At 40.2% G+C, this 17,897-nt stretch overlaps 1 protein-coding gene across 2 annotated transcripts; it reads right to left on the bottom strand.

Moving 5' to 3' along the window:
- Positions 1-4,674: 4,674 nt before the first annotated feature.
- nufip2 (nuclear FMR1 interacting protein 2) lies at positions 4,675-15,771 on the bottom strand. 2 transcript variants are annotated; one of them, XM_023293986.3, is made up of 4 exons: positions 15,435-15,771; positions 11,676-13,370; positions 10,838-10,870; positions 4,675-9,646 (listed from the first exon to the last, which is right to left on the bottom strand). In XM_023293986.3, the coding sequence occupies exons 1-4, from the start codon at positions 15,580-15,582 to the stop codon at positions 9,594-9,596; spliced, it is 1,929 nt and encodes a 642-aa protein (XP_023149754.1). In that variant the 5' UTR covers positions 15,583-15,771; the 3' UTR covers positions 4,675-9,593. The 2 variants fall into 2 exon arrangements, with proteins under 2 accessions (XP_023149754.1, XP_023149765.1); XM_023293997.3 differs by lacking the exon at positions 15,435-15,771 and adding an exon at positions 14,614-15,425.
- Between the last annotated feature and the right edge of the window lie 2,126 nt (positions 15,772-17,897).

Genomic DNA, 17,897 nt, shown 5'->3' with positions numbered 1-17,897 from the left:
TTCAAACTAACAGAGAACTACTCAAGAACTTTTAAGATTTCAGTCCTCAGACTGTGAAGGTTCAAACTAACAGAGAAGTACTCAGGAACTTAGAAGATATCAGTCCTTGGACTGTCTGGAAGTTCAATCTAACAGAGAACTACTGTGGGACTTAGAAAATTTCAGCCCTCAGACTGTGTGAAAGCTCAGGTCCTGAGGACTCGGGAGGTCTGGAGGCTTTCAAAGTCTTGGAAATGAGGGTTCAACCCTCCAGCACAAAGGCTGAAGCCCAACCTCCAGAGAAAAACGGTTGAGTCGAGATTCAAGTTAAAAAAAACCTCAAAAATGGCAAAAAAAATAGATGAGAAATGCGCAAAAAAAAGAAGAATTAGTATCTGAGCGAGAAGCTCAGGGGATAAGAAGACAGACTACCAAGTGGAAGGTAGTAGGTTCAAGACCCACCACTGGCATTTTTCTTTGTCTTTGTCAGGATTTTGATAAAATTTAAGAAGGGTCTGGTCTTGAACCAGCGACCTGCAGCTCTACAGGTAAACCCTTAAATCACTGAGCTACAGATCAGATAAAAAGAAGTAATTTCGTCGTCCCTTTGGCATCGTAGTTAATAAAGTGACCACATGGGTGGAGCCAAGGTGGAGTCTGGGTGGAGTCAGGGTAGAGAGTAGGCAGGGAGGTGGGTGGCGGCCTCCCACCTCTACAGACCTGACCGTGAACACCGTCAACACCCACCTCAGGGAGACGCTGCCTAAGATCTCAAGGCTGCTTGGTCGTGGTCTTTCTGGCACGTACTCTTCCAAGATGAGCCGGGAAGTTTAACACTGATGGAATGACACCAGGTCTAAGCCGACAAACTTCCAATTCCTCCTCAACCCATAGTCTCTGGGAAACCTACATGGAGTAAGAAAAGTAGACAGAGAAGTAATTGTCTGTACACAACATATTAAAAAGAAATCATGCTAATAAATTAAGTACAAATAACCGAATTCGCCAATATACTGGAGACCAGAGCTATTTAATTTGATAAGTATAACCTTGTTTAGTAACATTTCAATTATTTGACAGCAGTCCTAAAGAACTGCCTGTAATCCCAATCATAAAATGGGTTTGGAGGTACAACATAGATAGTAATCTGGATATACATGAGTAAGGCTTTATAACTACTATTGGTAGTATTGGTGGTAGTAATAGCAATGTGACTACTACTAGTAGTAGTGGTAGTACAGTAACTACTGCTTCTGATACTGGCACTGCTACTACAACTTGTAATACTATTACAAATGCTGATACTACTTCTACGACTCTGTCAGCTGTTTATACTACTACTGCTGCTTGTACTTTTAGTATTACTACTACTGCTTGTACAACTATACTACAGCTACTATTAATCGTCTGGTATTTGCTTGTCAAGCTGCTAGCTCGCCTTAGCGTTTTGCTAGTGGCTAACTAGTTAGCTCTCATAGACTGGAAGCTCTCAACAAGATTTCATCATGAAAAAAGAGCCAAAAACTATTCTTACCTATGAAAAGTCATTCCAAGTTTCCTTGTCTCAATCGTACGACGCAGTGTGCAATTGTATGCAGCACAGTGAGATGGCATACTTGTTTCCATTTTCACACCATCTACATCAACGGAATGCACTGAAACTTTGCCCCCACTAGCTTAGCCTCGCAGTAGCACGCAGCTCAAAGGGGCGTGTCCTATCTACTCATTCATATCTATGAGAACAGCAGTGGCTGCACATAAGGATACCTGACGATGATTAGCTGCGTAAATACCATTATATACAGTCTATGGTAAATACGTATGTGAATCGCATCATTGGCTGCAGCAGTCAGTCACCGTCATTCACTGACTCACATTGAAAAATATAACAGAATGAATTGTTACGTGTTTATTTTATTTACAATTTAAGTTGGATTTTTTTTTTGTGTGCAGCGCAGATTTTCTGTGCGCGGAGACCGTGTCAGCAGTGCGCAATTGCGCACGCGCGCAGCTTAGAGGGAACAGTGGTTGTGATCTAAAGTGGACCGGTCTGAGGCATGAAACTCCAGGGCTGAAAATGAGTCCGACTCTGGCCATGCCTGGTACGTGTGCGTCATTTACCTGGGGAACACATGGCACCAGGATGCACTATGTGAAGAAGGCAAGCTGGCGGAGGCAGTGTGATGCTGTGGGCAATGCTCTGCTGAGAAACCTTGGGTCCTGCCATCCATATGGACGTTACTTTAACACGTACCACCTACCTAAGCACTGCTGCAGACCATGTACACTCTTTCATGGAAACGGTATTCCCTGATGGCTGTGGCCTCTTTCAGCAGGATAATGCACCATGCCACAAAGCAAAAATGGTCCAGGAATGGTTTGAGGGGCACAAGTTTGAGGTGTTGACTTGGCCTCTACATTCCCCAAATCTCAATCCAATCAAGCATCTATGGGATATGCTAGACCAGTGGTTCTCAAATTTTTTCTGTCGGGCCCCCCTTTGGAGGACAAAAAACTTTCTTGCCCCCTCAATAACTTTGTGTGTGTGTGTGTGTGTGTGTGTGTGTGTGTGTGTGTGTGTGTGTATGTATGTATGTATACATATATATATATATATATATATATATATATATATATATATATATATATATATATATAAAAATAAAGATCAGGGGTGTCAAACTCATTTTAGTCCTGGGACCACATAAATCCAATCTGATCTCCAGTGGGCCCCACCAGTAAAATCACAGCATAATAACCTATAAATAACCACAGCTCCAACTTTTCCCCTTTGTTTTAGTTCAAAAAAGTACATTCTGAAAATATTCACATTTAATGAACTATCTTTTTACAAAATATTATGAACCTGAAATTTCTTAAGGAAAACAAGTTCAGTTTCAACAGTAGCCTATTATGCCTCAGTTCATCATTTACACATGCATTGTAACTGCCAGATAACAGTTTATCTACAAAAACACAAAACATTCAGTCACAGGTATCTGCAACGGAACAATATAGTATTTTACTTCATGATCAGAACAACTTGTCAAGTTCTAGAAATTATTTTAAATTTACAGTTTTACAAATTTACAGTTAATGTTGTTGTAATTTTTATCATTTGTAAAGTCGTCCTACGGGCCGAAATGGACCGTCTGGTGGGCCGGTTTTGGCCCGCAGGCCGTATGATTGACATTGCTGGTAAAAAATAATCGGAGGAGATGAGCCGAGTATGTGACGTGATCAAGTACGCTGGTGTTCCGACTGCACATTAACGATGCGTTCTCCCGTTCTCAGGAGTCTGTACTTCGGAGTCTGAACGGCCAGTGCATATACCATAGGTATATACAGAAGATCATTATTATTATTATTATTTTTATCTATGGCATATACAGTCTATGGGGCCAGCACAATTTCAGTATTGTTGTACGCCGCGAAAAACAGGCCGACGTTAAAACAATAGTTCAGCTAATTAGTTCCGTGATGAAGGACCTTTTCCTCCCAGTCGCCCGCGCCCCCCTTGACATGCCCCACTATTTGAGAAACACTGTGCTGGACAAACAAATCCGATCCATGGAGCCCCGACCTCGCTACTTAAAGGATCTGCTGCTAACATCTTGATGCCAGATACCACAACACACCTTTAGGAGTCTAGTGGAGCCCATGCCTCGTTGGGTGAGGGCTGTTTTGGCAGCGAAAGGGGCACCAACACAATATCAGGCAGATGGTCATAACGTTATGCCTGTAGCTGTTGCACAGGATTCTGTTTCTTAGTAAAGATTTTGTATTTTTGCAGAGAAAACCTTTGTTTTGAATGTATGTGAATTCTCTGGAATATTATTGGCGCCTAGTGGTCAAAATGTGTATTGCACTTAGTGAACAGCATGCGGTGTTCACATGATCACCTAGAAAAAACTGTGAGTTGGAAGGAGCTACTGGTATAGCAAGACACGGCAAAGAGGATGCTTTGTAAGTGGAAATAATAAGAGGACATTTAAAGACCTTAACAACTCCTAAATTTCTGGTCAGAAGGCGCACACGGTATGTGACTGTAATTTTATTTTGTATTGACATTTTGTTTAGGTTTGTGTTTTTATTTTGTGCTGATAAAATACTTTTGTTTGTATCATTAATTTCTATTAGTTTTTCACGGTGTTTGCTGGTGAAGAGAAGATTTGCTGTGGCAAAGAAAAGAATAAATACTGGACAAACATCAGTTGGAGCGTGGCTTATCTGTACCAGAAGAAAAACTTTGGGAGCAGTTACAATGCCTGATCAGTGTAGAGTAGGAGAAGTGGAACACTATAGAAATATTTCAGTACAAGCACATTGCAAATTGTAGTTTGCCACATTTCACCAACTCTACAACACAATACCAGCTACCTTGCCATAGACCTCAATGTGGGTTCTGTTTTATAACTCGAGGCCTTGTCTTTTAGAGTTCTGGGTTTCAAAGTTGTTTTTCCTTATTGACAAGACCTGAAGTTGATTCTGAAGTTTTGTTTGCTTGGTCTCATGCAAGAAAAATTGTACAACTACGAGAAAATGAGTAACAGAAACCTTGCATGTATCACTGGGTTAAACAGATAAACGTAACTGTAAAAGTAAACTCTGTTTTGTACACGACGTTAAGATCATCGTGTCAGTGGTGTAGTGTCAGTGTGCACTTACTGTAAGACAAAACACAAAAACACAGCCTTCTTCATGAAAATTTGACATTTTAATGGAAACTAAAATTGTGAACACTGGAGTTTTCTTTTTTATTGACTCTATTACATTGTTTGGAATTTGAGGGTTATTTATCATGCTTTAAAAAAAGAACAAACATTGTAATGTGACACTTGTGTTAAATTCAGAAAAAAAATTAAATAATCAGACTGCTCACTTAAAAACTTAAAATGCCAACCTGTAAGACATTTGAGAAAGAAATGCTATTGCCTCGTGTTTTAGGGGGGCAGGAGATGGAGAAGTTGTAAGAGGAGGAGCAGACCAGAAAAAAAAGAATAATAGTAATGCATCAACAAGCACAACAGCCATCTGAGATGACACAGAGAAACAAAACAAAAAGATGACTCGGCACAACATATCATCTCTTATCATGACTGAATCCTGTAAAGACACGTCGCCTTGTTGACTTTCCTCCTCGTGTGGAAGCAGAAACACTGTACCTCTCAGGTGTCACTGAATAACAACAAAAAATTTTTAAAAAGCGCCCCCTAAATTAAAACATTTCCACGAGAGGCAGTTTAAAGGAGGGACAGTTTTTAAGTCGAGCACAAACACCAAGTCCAGCATTTCCCATTGCAGATGACTGATTACTGGATGAAGAAGCAGCACTTTCGGCATTTGTTTATCTTGTTACAATTTCTCCTCACTCTATTACGATGCGCTCAAAGTGACATTCAGCTGCTACAGTAGTGACTTCTCATCTTCTTCATCGCCCTCCCTGTCTGTGCCATTCAGTAGCTGAATATCTGAGTAGTGTACCTTTGGCGAAAGCAGATTCAGAGTTGTTGAACTGCACGTTAATACCTCACTCCCCCTCACAACATGATCAACAACACGACAACGAAATAAAATATATATTACGAGGAACTCTGGATGCAGTGTATTTCAATGCTCATCACTCCATCACAACTATCTGCAGAAATGCAATAAAGTAAGTTGTATAAAATCTGCTGGAAAATAAAAAAGAAGAGTAACTTCAAATATATTAACATTGCTGCTATTGGGGGGGGGGGGGGGGAAATAGGTCTACATCAGCCTTAATCAAAAACTAAAACATCTAAAGCTCATCAAAAATGAGACGTCTTGATTTTCTTTATCCTTTATTTCCATTTAGTCTCATCCTACGTGTGCATCTACGGATAAATTAGGTTATAACTCAAATTTTTTTTTTAAAAACATATGTTAAAAGATTAATTTGTTAAATCAGTTTCAAATGAATTATGTGCTACTTCAGACATTATCTTGACAATGGACTGGCATGAGTATACACCAGCAAGCAGTTATCCATCATCCATCCCCATTCAAACCGATTTTGGCTTTTAGGTCACACAATTTCCAAGCCATTAAAAATTCCAAAAAACCTACGAAACACATAAAATTGCTTTCAGCTGCATCCATGTTGCTTAAAAGGAGGAAAATTAGGATTAGCTGTAAGAAAACTTAAACAGCATTGCAAATGTTACAAAAAAAGAAGAAGAAGAAAGAAAAAATGGCACGGATATATGCTGGAAGCAGATCTTAAACAATCAAAATTGCTGTAAAAGTTTTTTTTTTTTTTCCTTTTCCCACACAGGCACCTGAAAATGAAACAACAGAAGGGGAGGGACAGGGAGGACTTTTCTTTTTTTTGAAATATATGAGGAACTTGCATATAATAGGAAGAACTTGCTATGCACACACCCAACAAACAAACTTGCCACTCGCAACCTGGAAGCCTGCATCAGCATCCTTGAGGTGATTGCACATCCTGAGGGGGTGGAAATAGAAACTCCACATGATCAGGCTTTTTATTTTTAGTTTTTTTTCTCTGTTCTTTCTTTCTCAACAACACCAACAACAGTCAGTCGCCCCCACCCCTCAATCACTTGATTAACCATCTACTCAGCTTCAAGAACCTGTTTTTTGGTTTGCAGGCTACAATGCTAAATAATAGTTTTATCTCAAAAAAATGCATATTCAGCATAGCCTCGGTGCTGTATTAAGTGCTTGAAAAAGAGGATTCTTGGGGTGGGAGGTTAGGTGATTCGATTTTCCTGTACCAGGACAGTTCTCTCCAAAAAATAAAAAAAGCACAAGACAAAAAGAAAAAAAGTATTCATTGTAAGACTACAGTAACATTACATACTACTCATTTTGATCACCCTGTTTTACATTTAGAAGCCTAGAGATGCATCGCTGTCCACTGTTAATACTTTCAACAATTTGGCATATGGTCACCTGATTATGTCGCTTTCTTTGCGGATTATGGGGGAATCAGAGGAAATTAGTTTTTCGTGTAGCTTTATGCTAGATTAAATGTCACGTTCAACAACATAAAAATTCTAATGGACAGTATCTCCTCAATGGATTCCTCGTGGACCAGGTCTGACAGAACTGTTCTTATTCAGAGGGCAGCGTCTCATGATTCGCCTCATCCATCACACGCCGTACAACAGAAGCCAAAACAAAAGCATTTTAAATACCAGAGAGCTGACTGTGATTTGGACGCGGAAGTTAAATGTCAAGATGACTTGTACAAAAACATGGCTGCAGTTGCGGCTTTCCCTCTCGGCATGAGCTACGGTGCTGCCTAATCAGGACACAGTGGAAAGAAGCATACTTGAAAGCTCATATCCAGATTACAGCGACCCCCGAAGAACGCACCGCTGATGTTCAGTGTTAATAAATCAAGAGGTGCTTCGCTATGAAGACATGCAGGAGAAAATGAACCGTCAAAAAGATTGCAGGGAGATTACGGTCTAGTATACAAAGAAAACAGCGCATGGAGCAATGTGCTTGTTTTTGTTAAAGAAGGGAGGAAAATAAACTTATTTCAGAGCTCAAAATGATCAATGACAGCACCTCACATGCCATGACAGTCTGCCTCGAAAGTAATTATTTGGTGTGTTGTCACAACATCATATGAGACTCTGTATTGTAGGACTCCAATCCAACATTTCCAATGGGAGAACGTTACATGACAGGGGCCATTTGGCAAAAACAATATTCAACACAGTCATGGCTTTATCAACACTACCTGAGTTACATTTAATAATTCTGTATTTAGCAACTTTTTTTCTGAAAAGTAACAGCCCAGAGCCATTCTTTCAAGGAGTATTTCTTGTCAGTACATATAGATTTTTCTAGTAATTATAAGATAAAAGCAATTAGTTTACATAAAGTGCTATTAATCCACACATTAACCAAATCATAGCTTCTAGAGAAAAGAAACCCAAACAGTTCCTTTGTTATGTTGATTAAACCAATTTTGATTTGGAGATGGTGATAAAAGTGATGTCACAGCTGGCCAGTTAGCAGTTAGCAAATTTGGGCTCCCTAGACTTAAGGAAATCTTTCACCGTGAGCGTCTTTTTTTTTTCCCCTCACCAAAGAGAAAAACTAAAATCAATGTAGAATTTGTGCAACAAACTGAACACGCACCTTAAACATCCTGAACAAACTAAACTGAACTGCAGGCCACACCAGCATCGTGGGTGATGATTTTGTAGCTCCACATAACCCATTTCACACGCATGGATCACACGGTGTTATTGCACACTGGTTTGCAAACGTAAAATGTTATCCACAGTAAAACATAAAACTCTAACGCATCTTCACATTTCGACACAGTTTGACAAAGTGGCTAGTTGGGGAGCCTAGATTAGTATTGCAATGGTTGTGTTACTGTTATCTTTACGTGGCGATGAACCTCTGATTCATTCATTTCCACTAGTAAACATGCAAGAAATACAGTGCCGTAAGGCAGTAAAGACCAAATGCAAAAAATAAAATCAGAGTTGTAAAATGCAACACATGTTCCTTTGACAAGAGGAATTGAACAGAAATGTAGGCAAAATAATGTGTAGACATCCTGAGTCTTGCTGCTGAACAAAGAGCACAAGACACAGAAGACCTCAATGGAAGCAATGTCTCTTGTTCTTTCTGAGCTTATTCTGAAGTGCAGAATTCTTATATTAGAAAGCGTATGAACCTGAATTGAGGAACAGTCATGAAATGTATGAGAAGTTTCAAGATAAAAAGGGTTTTGAATTTAACGGAGACATGACTTTAAAATCATTGACACGACTAAAACAATGAAATGAAGGGGCGTGGCTTTCCTTCAGACTGGGCACTTCTGTACCTGTGCTCTGCGGTTCATACTACAATGTAGATAATACTCATGATGTTAGGTCATATGAAACAGCATAAAAGAAAAAGCGAACATTTCATTTCTGGGCTCTGATTTTCCCTAAAGGATTTAAGACAAGGTTCTCCCTTCCTGGATGGGGCCTCACCTATGAGCTTCCTCTTAACTTACAGTTTAACAGGACTCCAAAGATGTTTCTTCCACAACTTGAAGGCATTCTTTGCAAAGTGTCTTCTCCTTTCATTCACAATGAATTCAAGCTTGCACACAGATGTGTATGTATAACATCTAACATATCTACAATGAACTCATCTGAACGTGTGAAGAAAGAAAATGACTGAGGCATCCCATAGTCACGCTGACGGCTGCCGCAGTTCAACAGGATAAAGGCTTAGGGAGGTGCAGTCCAATACACCTTCCTTTGTTGAACTCCTGAACATCATCCCTAAAGAGCCGTGAGACAAACGACTATCACGGCTCAAAGTTGCAAGAGTCCATTCATCATGTTGGAGAGGCACCGATCAACTCCTTTAACGTCCATCCAGAACATGTGTTCATGTGTGCGTTTGTGTACGTTTGTGTTTTTCTGATGCCCCGAAAGAAGTCTGTTACTCCACTCAAGATTCCAAGGAAAATCTGACATGCTAAACTATCAAAGTTTTCACAGTTGTCACTTTTATCTATCCAACAGGATTTGTGATTTCCAAGGTAGATAACTGCAGCACCCAGAAGAGAAGAAGGTAAGTACTGTAGACGATCTACCTCACTGATCAGGTCCATCCTTGGTCTCATCATAAATCACTACTCTTTTTGGATCTGCAGCAGAGAGGGGAGATAGGAGGCAAAAAGTTACATTGTTTAACATGATCCCAGTCATGTCGGTATATAAAATTCATGACGACATTTGTCAGAAGAAGACAAACAACAAAAATGTCCAGCAAATACTCTGTACTCATTTTAAATTGAAAATGTAGAGAAGATATGTTTAGAATTTGTTATGTGTGAACAACTTTTAATGGCAGTTCTACTTGGTTATGACACTGAGACCAGTATCAGGATGCAATGCAAAAATCATACACAGCCGAAGAAATAATGGCATACTTTCCTTTAGCTTATGGTTGGATATTTCGCTAACACAGCCTCAAATATCACTGAACTCATGTCTGAGTCGATATCAACAGACTGTTTGGAATAATTGCTGTATTTCAGTTGCCAGCTGGCCCGACTGCAGTACCAGAGGACCATCCACCAGCAGTATGTCACACTCTTTAACAGTGTGTCTGCTGGCGATTACTCCGAGTGGCTTATGTTTCTGCGGTTTAATAATAAACAATAATAAAAACAAATGTCGTCTTTTGTCTTTTAAGCTGTTACTATTACGTGAACTTGGTTGATGCTACACAGTCAGTTGTCCTCGAGAGCCATTTTGGAGACTTTACTGCAGCTTTTGTGCACATTTCCAAACTAAAACCTTTTTTTTTCCATGCATGTCATCATCATTTATAATAAGAAGTAACACAGACACGCTTCAGGACCTTTGAGAACAGGTAACTGGTATTTATAACTAAAATACTGTTAATGCATGTACGCAAATAATTTCATTATTAACATTTGGGGAAAAAACATTATGATTACATGACAGTCATGTTACCAGGCTGTCTTACAGCTTAGGATGGATTGTCTGTGTTTTGAGATGCGACTATGTGCCGCAGTCGTAGTCGGTTCCACTTTCAACAATTCAACAATTTCAACGGTTCAACAATTACATTTGGATCAGGACTACCGGGTTTTTCCTGGCTCAGAAAGTGCCTTTGGGGGGTGATTACGAACGACAGTAAGAATGATCGGTCTGCGTACAGTTAAGGAAATGAGTCTGTGTTACCTTGTTTGACCAAAATCTATGCATTTTCCTGCCATTTATGCTTGGGCAACGCTAAACTGGTATGCTGCCTAAACATTTCTTAAAGCAGAGGTCAGACAAAAGTAACATCATAAAGCTCAGTTTACCTTGTTTTCGCAAGTTGAAAATGAATTCCATTTCTGTTGAAGGAAAACAAAACAGATATTACATTACAGATATTATTTCACAATCTGCAATAAGTGGTCATAAAGAATTATTTTGAGAAAATCTAAAACCGATCTTTCCAAAAGAATGGAGTATAAAATTATATGTAAACATTTCTCATTTTTTTTTCATCAGCAGACACATGAAATCATTTGAGATTTGACAGTGCTTAAAGTTAGAATGCATAAGAAAAGGACTGAATGTATCTAGAGTCGGAAAATATTTTTCTATATGTTAGTCCTAATTATCAGTGAAGGGGTTCAACATTCCTGCTCTGAACTGAAATTGCCACAACTGCCAAAACATAGCCGTCTTTTATTGCGTAGCTCTATCAAAATATGCAATATGTCTGCCACCATGGTGAGTTTTAAGCATTATGTTCATCAAAAATGAAATTTCAACATTTTTTTCCTAAGCAGATCATTTTTGATTTTTGTAAGGGAATCATGGAGCAAGCTGGAGAGTCGCAGGTGTATGCATTCAACTCCTCAGAAAGACTTTAAAAACAATACTGTTACATGCTCCTCTGTAAAGTGGAAACATACTTCCACATTTGTGCAGAATAAAATCAAATTACAGTTACTGCAGACCAACTTTGGTTTACCTGTTTGGTAGTGCTGAAACAGATAAACATGCTGCTCTTTTGTAATATGTCTGACAAAGTAGCTGCTCTTGTAATGTTTGTAGTATGCGCAGCAAAACAAACAGAAATTCAAGCTTATGGATTACAACTTTGATGGTAATACAGAATAATATGATTGAGAATGTAGTCAGTCTTACCTTTAGTGTGGTAAGTGACAGCAGCTTTAACATCAAAGGACCCCCAGCTACACCTCCTGCCAATGTCTTTAGAGTGAGCCTGTTCTTTAGATGAGCCAAACAACAAAGTGGTTAGCTGGCCCTGTGCAGGCTTAGCACCGTTGTCTTTACTAGAGGCCGACGCAGCAGAACCTGCACCCTTGGCCTCTACTTTTGTCTTGTCCTGGCCACATGGCTGCAGCTTGTTCTCCTCCTCAACGATCACACAAGCAGGAGAACAAGCATTAGACACATTGCAAGGGCTACAAGTCCTTTTCTCAGGGTCTTGAGCCAAAGTGCCAGGCTCTAAAAATGATGGGCTAACATCAAAGCAGGGCTGAGTAGCCTTGGCTGCTGCAGCCTCACACTCGCTTTGAGATGTGACCACAGTAGTCTTGTCCTCTGCAGGCGCCTGCCCATTTCCTCCTTCTGGCCCCAGGTTGGGCTCATTGATGAAGGAAAGCCCCCACTGATTCTGGAAGATGTCTCCCAGGGCTTTCTGATTTGTCTGAGCAGCCGGTGGGTCAAGGTGACGAGCGCTAGGGAGCACAGGTTGCATATTTAAAGGGTAAATTAAAAGAGTACACTTTCTAAGCTCATATGCTTCTCCATCTACAGGACTGGTTGTAGAGCTACAGTTACTTTCCAAAGGAGATGCTACATTCTCGCCACTTGGGATAGATGGGGCTGGTGGAATACCACTAGCAGCAGGAGCAAAGAAGGTACCCACTGATGGGCAGCCGTTTCCATTTCCAGAAACAGGACCATTAGTAAAGCTAGCTGAGGTGATAGTTTTCATAGCAGACATAGGGACCTGTGACAGTCTAACAGGAGGAGGCAGTGCCTCTCCTCCACCTTGAGCTACTTTGTTGAGGTTCTCTTTTACTTTACTTGCATAACTGATCTTGGGAACAATTTTAGCACTGCTATTGTCCACAGGAAATACTGGAGGGGGCTTAAACAAAGTCCACGAGTCCTCTTTTGAAGGTGAGGAAAGCTTGCCTTTGTGCCTTTCCTCAGATTTTTTACCAAAGGTGCCAACAGTTTTGCCGTCAGAGTTTTTCCTCTGAGATTCACCCACTGAAGCCTCTGACACAACAACCCTTCTAGCTGCTGACTGAGCTTCTACTTTATGAGAGGCTCTAAAGCCATCGAGTCTGGAGGTCATTCCTTTCTCATTTGTCTCGAGATTAAAAGCCCCCGGCTCCTGTGTACTGCTGCCCTGCTGCATGTCTTTTTCCTTTTCTCTTATCACATTATCAGAGTTCTTAGTGTTGTTACATCTGGTCTTGCGTTTCTTCGGAGTAGTATATCCACCTTCTGAGCCGCTGCCATCATTGTCCTTGCTAGAATAGCCATTTGTAATTAAGCCACAGTTTACAACGCCATTTTGAACCAACACAGAGTCCTTCTTATCCAAAGGCTGACCCTCATGATGAGTCAAATCCAGGGCCTTTTCCTTGTCATTTTTAAGGTCCATATTCTTCTTATGGTCCAATCCTTTGCTGCTCACTTTTGGAACAGTCGTGTACAGCTTTTGCGTTGACTTCTGCTTCACATTTGAATTACTTATGTGTCTGTTACCATTGCTGTTGGGGGGATGCGACATTCCCACAGTATCAGACAGATGTAGATTCTTCTCCCCCTCCTCGTCACTGATGTTTACTTTTTTATTGCCTGAAAGGGGAAACAAAATCAGTTCATTCTGAAATGACAGAACACATCAACCACCATCTACCAAGCATAAAACTGTCATGAGCACATCTACTGTCAGTTCTTCTAACCTTTCACAGAAAATAAAGGAAGCTAAGAATCTGCAGCACATGTAGGCATTAAATTAAATCATCTTGGTATACTAGAAATATCTATGAGCATGAATGGACACTGAAGTTCACATAATACTGTACCTGAAAAATCATTAAGACCATACAATCAGGTACGCAACATAATCAACCTTATTCCATATATTAAAGACCCATATTTTACTCACACTTGACATAAATAGCTTGTCTCTGATATCTACAGATTAAACTGGTACTTATGTCAAAAACAAAATGATACACAGAAAAATTTAAAATATAAACAAAGCTTGCTCAGAGGAGATCCAGGTAATTTTTGGATTTGTTGGGTCTTCATGCATATTTTTGCTGGGTCATGACTAAGTTCTTAATCTGTCAGATTAATCTCCCTGACTAATAACATGGTAGGCTCTACGCCTTAAAATGCATTACAGCAGGTAAAGCTGTATTTTATTTAATGTACTGGGGGGCTCGAAACCTTAACATTTAAACTGATGAAATCACACCATATATACCAAATGTGGAGTCTAAACTTCAATGTTCAAAATTGTTAGGTTAATTTGCAATGCCAGCATTCCTTTTATGTAGGAAACTGCTTCAGCTCAATTGTGCTATATACATAAACAATGACTTGATGTCCTACTTAAACCCCACCCACAGACTATAAGCTTGATAACAATCCATTTATTATCTCTATAGTGTTTCTGGAAAATTTACCTCCTGACATATGCCAAGATGACCCTTGTACTCACTATATATATGTATAAGCAGGTTAGAGACATGTAATAACTGTCACAACTGTCATCTGCAACAGGAATTTTAAGCTTCTTAACTTTCTGGAGAATATCTGATCTGACATCAAAGACCAGTTGTTAAAAGGTGTATAAGTAAGGCTCCCAGTAACATTTATGATGAACATATGGACTGGCAGTGAAACATAAATAGGCCTGTGCATTGCACTAAGGCATGGGAACTGCTGTGTCAACGTGGGGCTTCCCATTGAATGGTGCTGCCCCCATGTCTGTAAGCACATCATACAGCCTCTGTAACACGGGGCAGCTTCTTGCTCACTAGCACGTTAATACAGCAGTCAGCTAACAAAAGATCGATGCTCACAGTACCTGTTCTGCTGCAGAAATCAACATCAAGTGGTCACAATCGAGTGGCTGCGTGGCTTCAGTGGACAACATGCAACAGGCCTGTCAGAGACAGCTAGCGTTAGCTAATGTCAACTAACCAGCGGCTCGTTTGCCATTAACACGCCCTGGTACCGACAGTTGGTTCCGCAACAGCCACCCAACAGCTGCAGCCCATGTAGGCAAAACACGACAACGACATGCCACAACGGCAAAGTACCGAGGTTGTACAGCATTTCCTAAGCAGCCAGGTAACTATAGCATTAGCTCGCAGTGATATTCTAACATGGCCGACAGGAAACGGCAGCTCAGAACATTCCAGTGGAGCCGGCTCGGTTTCCTAAACTGGACACAAGCATGCTGATAGGAAAAAGATAAAGCTTTGACTACTGCTGAGGACGATTCGCCACGTAGTTACAGCACTTTAACAACACACCCGACAGGCTTTAACGAAACGATTTAGATGCATTTGAAACAGAAAAATGGGTGGCGAAACCGGCGCACAAGGTCAATCCCCGATATGTCAAACCACCACCAGCGACAACTGTCACGCAACGTCAGCTAGCTCACTAGCTAACATCATGGTTGGTTTCTGGTCCGACAGCGGCCAACTCAGCCGGCTGCTCAACAGCTCTAACGTGTCCTAAATTATCCCAAGCAACGACGTGCAGCTCGAACCGATAGCTAGCTAGCAAGCTAAACCCTCAATCACATTAGTTCACATTAGTTAGCAAATGCTAGTCGGCTCGTTGACATTAGCTGACCAAGGCTAGCAAGCATTAGCTAACTTTTCCGGATGGCCCAACCTGTTTTCTTCGTCTGCGTTTCCTGATGCTGGCACTGGAGGTGGCTCTGATCATTTTTTAGACAAGTTGTATGTTGAATAGAGTTCCTGTCCTCTCCGTGGTGGTGGTATTGCCTGTCTTGTGCCCGATCTTTGGGCTGTTCCTCCATTGAAGTGAAGAATGTCGGACTTGTACAGCCAGTATGTTAGCTCACTCAACTACAGGACAGTCCAATCACTACCAGTGTACAACGGAAGCTATTTGAAGCCTCTGTAAACGTCAGCAGTAAACGTCTAAAAATGGCACTGTTTTGGGTGGTAACCGCCACGAAAATCCATGTCTAGTGTTTGTGCTGAGTTATGCAGGAGCGATTTCGCAAGACTTGATGTGTCTGTGCATAAGTTTATACTGACATTTCATGCTGAAATAAGGAACAGCCGATGGTATAAAAAAAATTTAAAAAAAAAAAATCTTTGCAGGGTGGGCAATAACGGGGTGGGGTTCGAGTATGAACCAAAAATCATATGACCGGAGGCGCTGCCACGTCTCCAGCCAGTGGACACACAGTGGTGGAGGGTCACGGAGGGACCAACCCCACTCCCAAAATGGAATTTAGTGCAGATTCACTACAGATTCATTGTAAGTATTGGAGCCACGTTCAGCAATATTCCTGTTGCTAGTTTATGCATTTGTGCCAAAAAGAGCAAACAATAATATTACAATCAGGATACATGCACACATGTAAGTAATGTGCATCTCATTCATCTTCTACCATATTTATTATTATTATGATTATGATTATGATTATTATTATGATGATTATTATTATTATTATTATTATTATTATTATTATTATTTTGCACATTTTAATCAGACAATTAAACAATGATTACATTATATCACTAGGTTTGGGCTGCATCTCAACAACCAGCCGAGACACATTTTGCAGCATCTGAAGCAATTCAAAACAAAAGAATATTAATATTTATAATAATAGTATTGCATATTTAAATGTTGTGCAAAAACCTGCTAAACTGTAGGAAAAGAATGATTTGTTTGCCAACTACTGTCACATATATAAATGCCATGTAACTCAGTAGTTGCTTATCCTGTGGTCACAATCAGCAAGAGATCCTCACCTCACACTGAGTAAAAAGGAACGTTTCATGTGCTGTGTGTGATCTGGGGTGGGCAAAGTGTGGCACAGTCAGTGCACCGTTTCTTACATGTGACATGAACGAGCCAATAGCTCCCTCTTGTGCCAATAGGTGCAAAATCTCAGCTGTTCTATATGAAGTGCTAGCCGAGACTTGAAATGCAATCAATAAAAAATACAGTTTATGTACAGTGCCGCTGTCTCTGGATTGGTCTAAGCTCTGGCACACAAATAAAAATTGATGAGTTATGTGAAGATGAGTTTGATGTATGATTTATATGAAGCTGCATTGTGTGTTGCTGAAGATAAGGTTGATTTAAAGTACAGAATAGTGTACGAAAGCATGCAATACTCCAAATAGTATCATCTGACAGCAACTGCATTACTTGTAATATGAATAGTAGCTGCTTGTTTGCTGTCACGTAAAATTAAAAGCTAATAGTGCAAATTTGCTGTATTAAAAATACAGACATGAACTCAAACAAAAGCCTTTTATTGCTCAGATTCAAATCTTTTATTTTTTCAAAACTTTGCATGTCAGCATTTATTTTTGATGACACACTCAATCCTTCTTTGCATACGGGATACCAGTAGTACACAGATTTCTGCAGAGATGTTCTGCCATTGTTCAGAGACACTTCTTTCTGCTGCTTTTTGCCGGAGGTGTTATGTTGCTTTGGCTTTCATTTTAAAATACCCCAAAGGTGTTCTATTGGTTTTAAGTCAGGCGACATACTTGGCAAGGTCAGGTTTTTACTTGTTTCTTTTGTAAAGACTCCATTGGGATTTTGGCAGTGTGTTTTGGATCGTTATCATGCTGGAATATTCCTCTTCTGCCAAGCTTCTGCAGACTGGGAGTCTTCTTATCAGCCACTATTTTGGTATCTATTCAGGTATTTATGGTGCCATCTATGAATGTCATGTACACCGTTTGTACTCATGCAGCCACACATCATCACACTCCTACCCCTGTGCTTCACTGACAGGACTATGCATTCACTGTGGTCATCCTGGCCTGATTCACACCAAACACGTTGGACACCATGAGTGCTGAACACATTTAACTTACTCTCAAGACACTCTTTTTAGTGATACCATAGATAGTTCTATATCTCCTGATTACTGTTGCAACTGTGATCTGACAGATTTTTAAATGGTCTCCAATCTTCCTGTATCCTCTTCCCAGCTTTACTAAGAATCACAATCAGATTTTTCTGTTGTTCTGGCAATTCTTTTCTATGTGGAGCCATGATGCAGTGAAATTTCTGGTGTTCACATGTTATTTTATAACCAGCAGTTACGGAAATTAAAGCGGTACTAAATTTTGT

Source organism: Amphiprion ocellaris, chromosome 14 (assembly GCF_022539595.1).
Source record: "Amphiprion ocellaris isolate individual 3 ecotype Okinawa chromosome 14, ASM2253959v1, whole genome shotgun sequence".
In the NCBI taxonomy this organism is placed as follows: domain Eukaryota; kingdom Metazoa; phylum Chordata; class Actinopteri; family Pomacentridae; genus Amphiprion; species Amphiprion ocellaris.
The sequence above is the reverse complement of the archived record's forward strand: the minus strand, read 5'-3'. Positions and strand labels throughout refer to the sequence as shown.

Bases quoted from the DNA above. Each gene is read 5' to 3' on its own strand.
- nufip2 (XM_023293986.3), bottom strand. From the start codon at position 15,582: ATGGAGGAACAGCCCAAAGATCGGGCACAAGACAGGCAATACCACCAC. The intron at 13,371-15,434 runs GTTGGGCCATCC...TTCCCCTTTCAG, and splicing joins AACGCAGACGAAGAAAACAG to GCAATAAAAAAGTAAACATC. The intron at 9,647-10,837 runs GTAAACTGAGCT...TCTCTGCTGCAG, and splicing joins TTTCAACTTGCGAAAACAAG to ATCCAAAAAGAGTAGTGATT.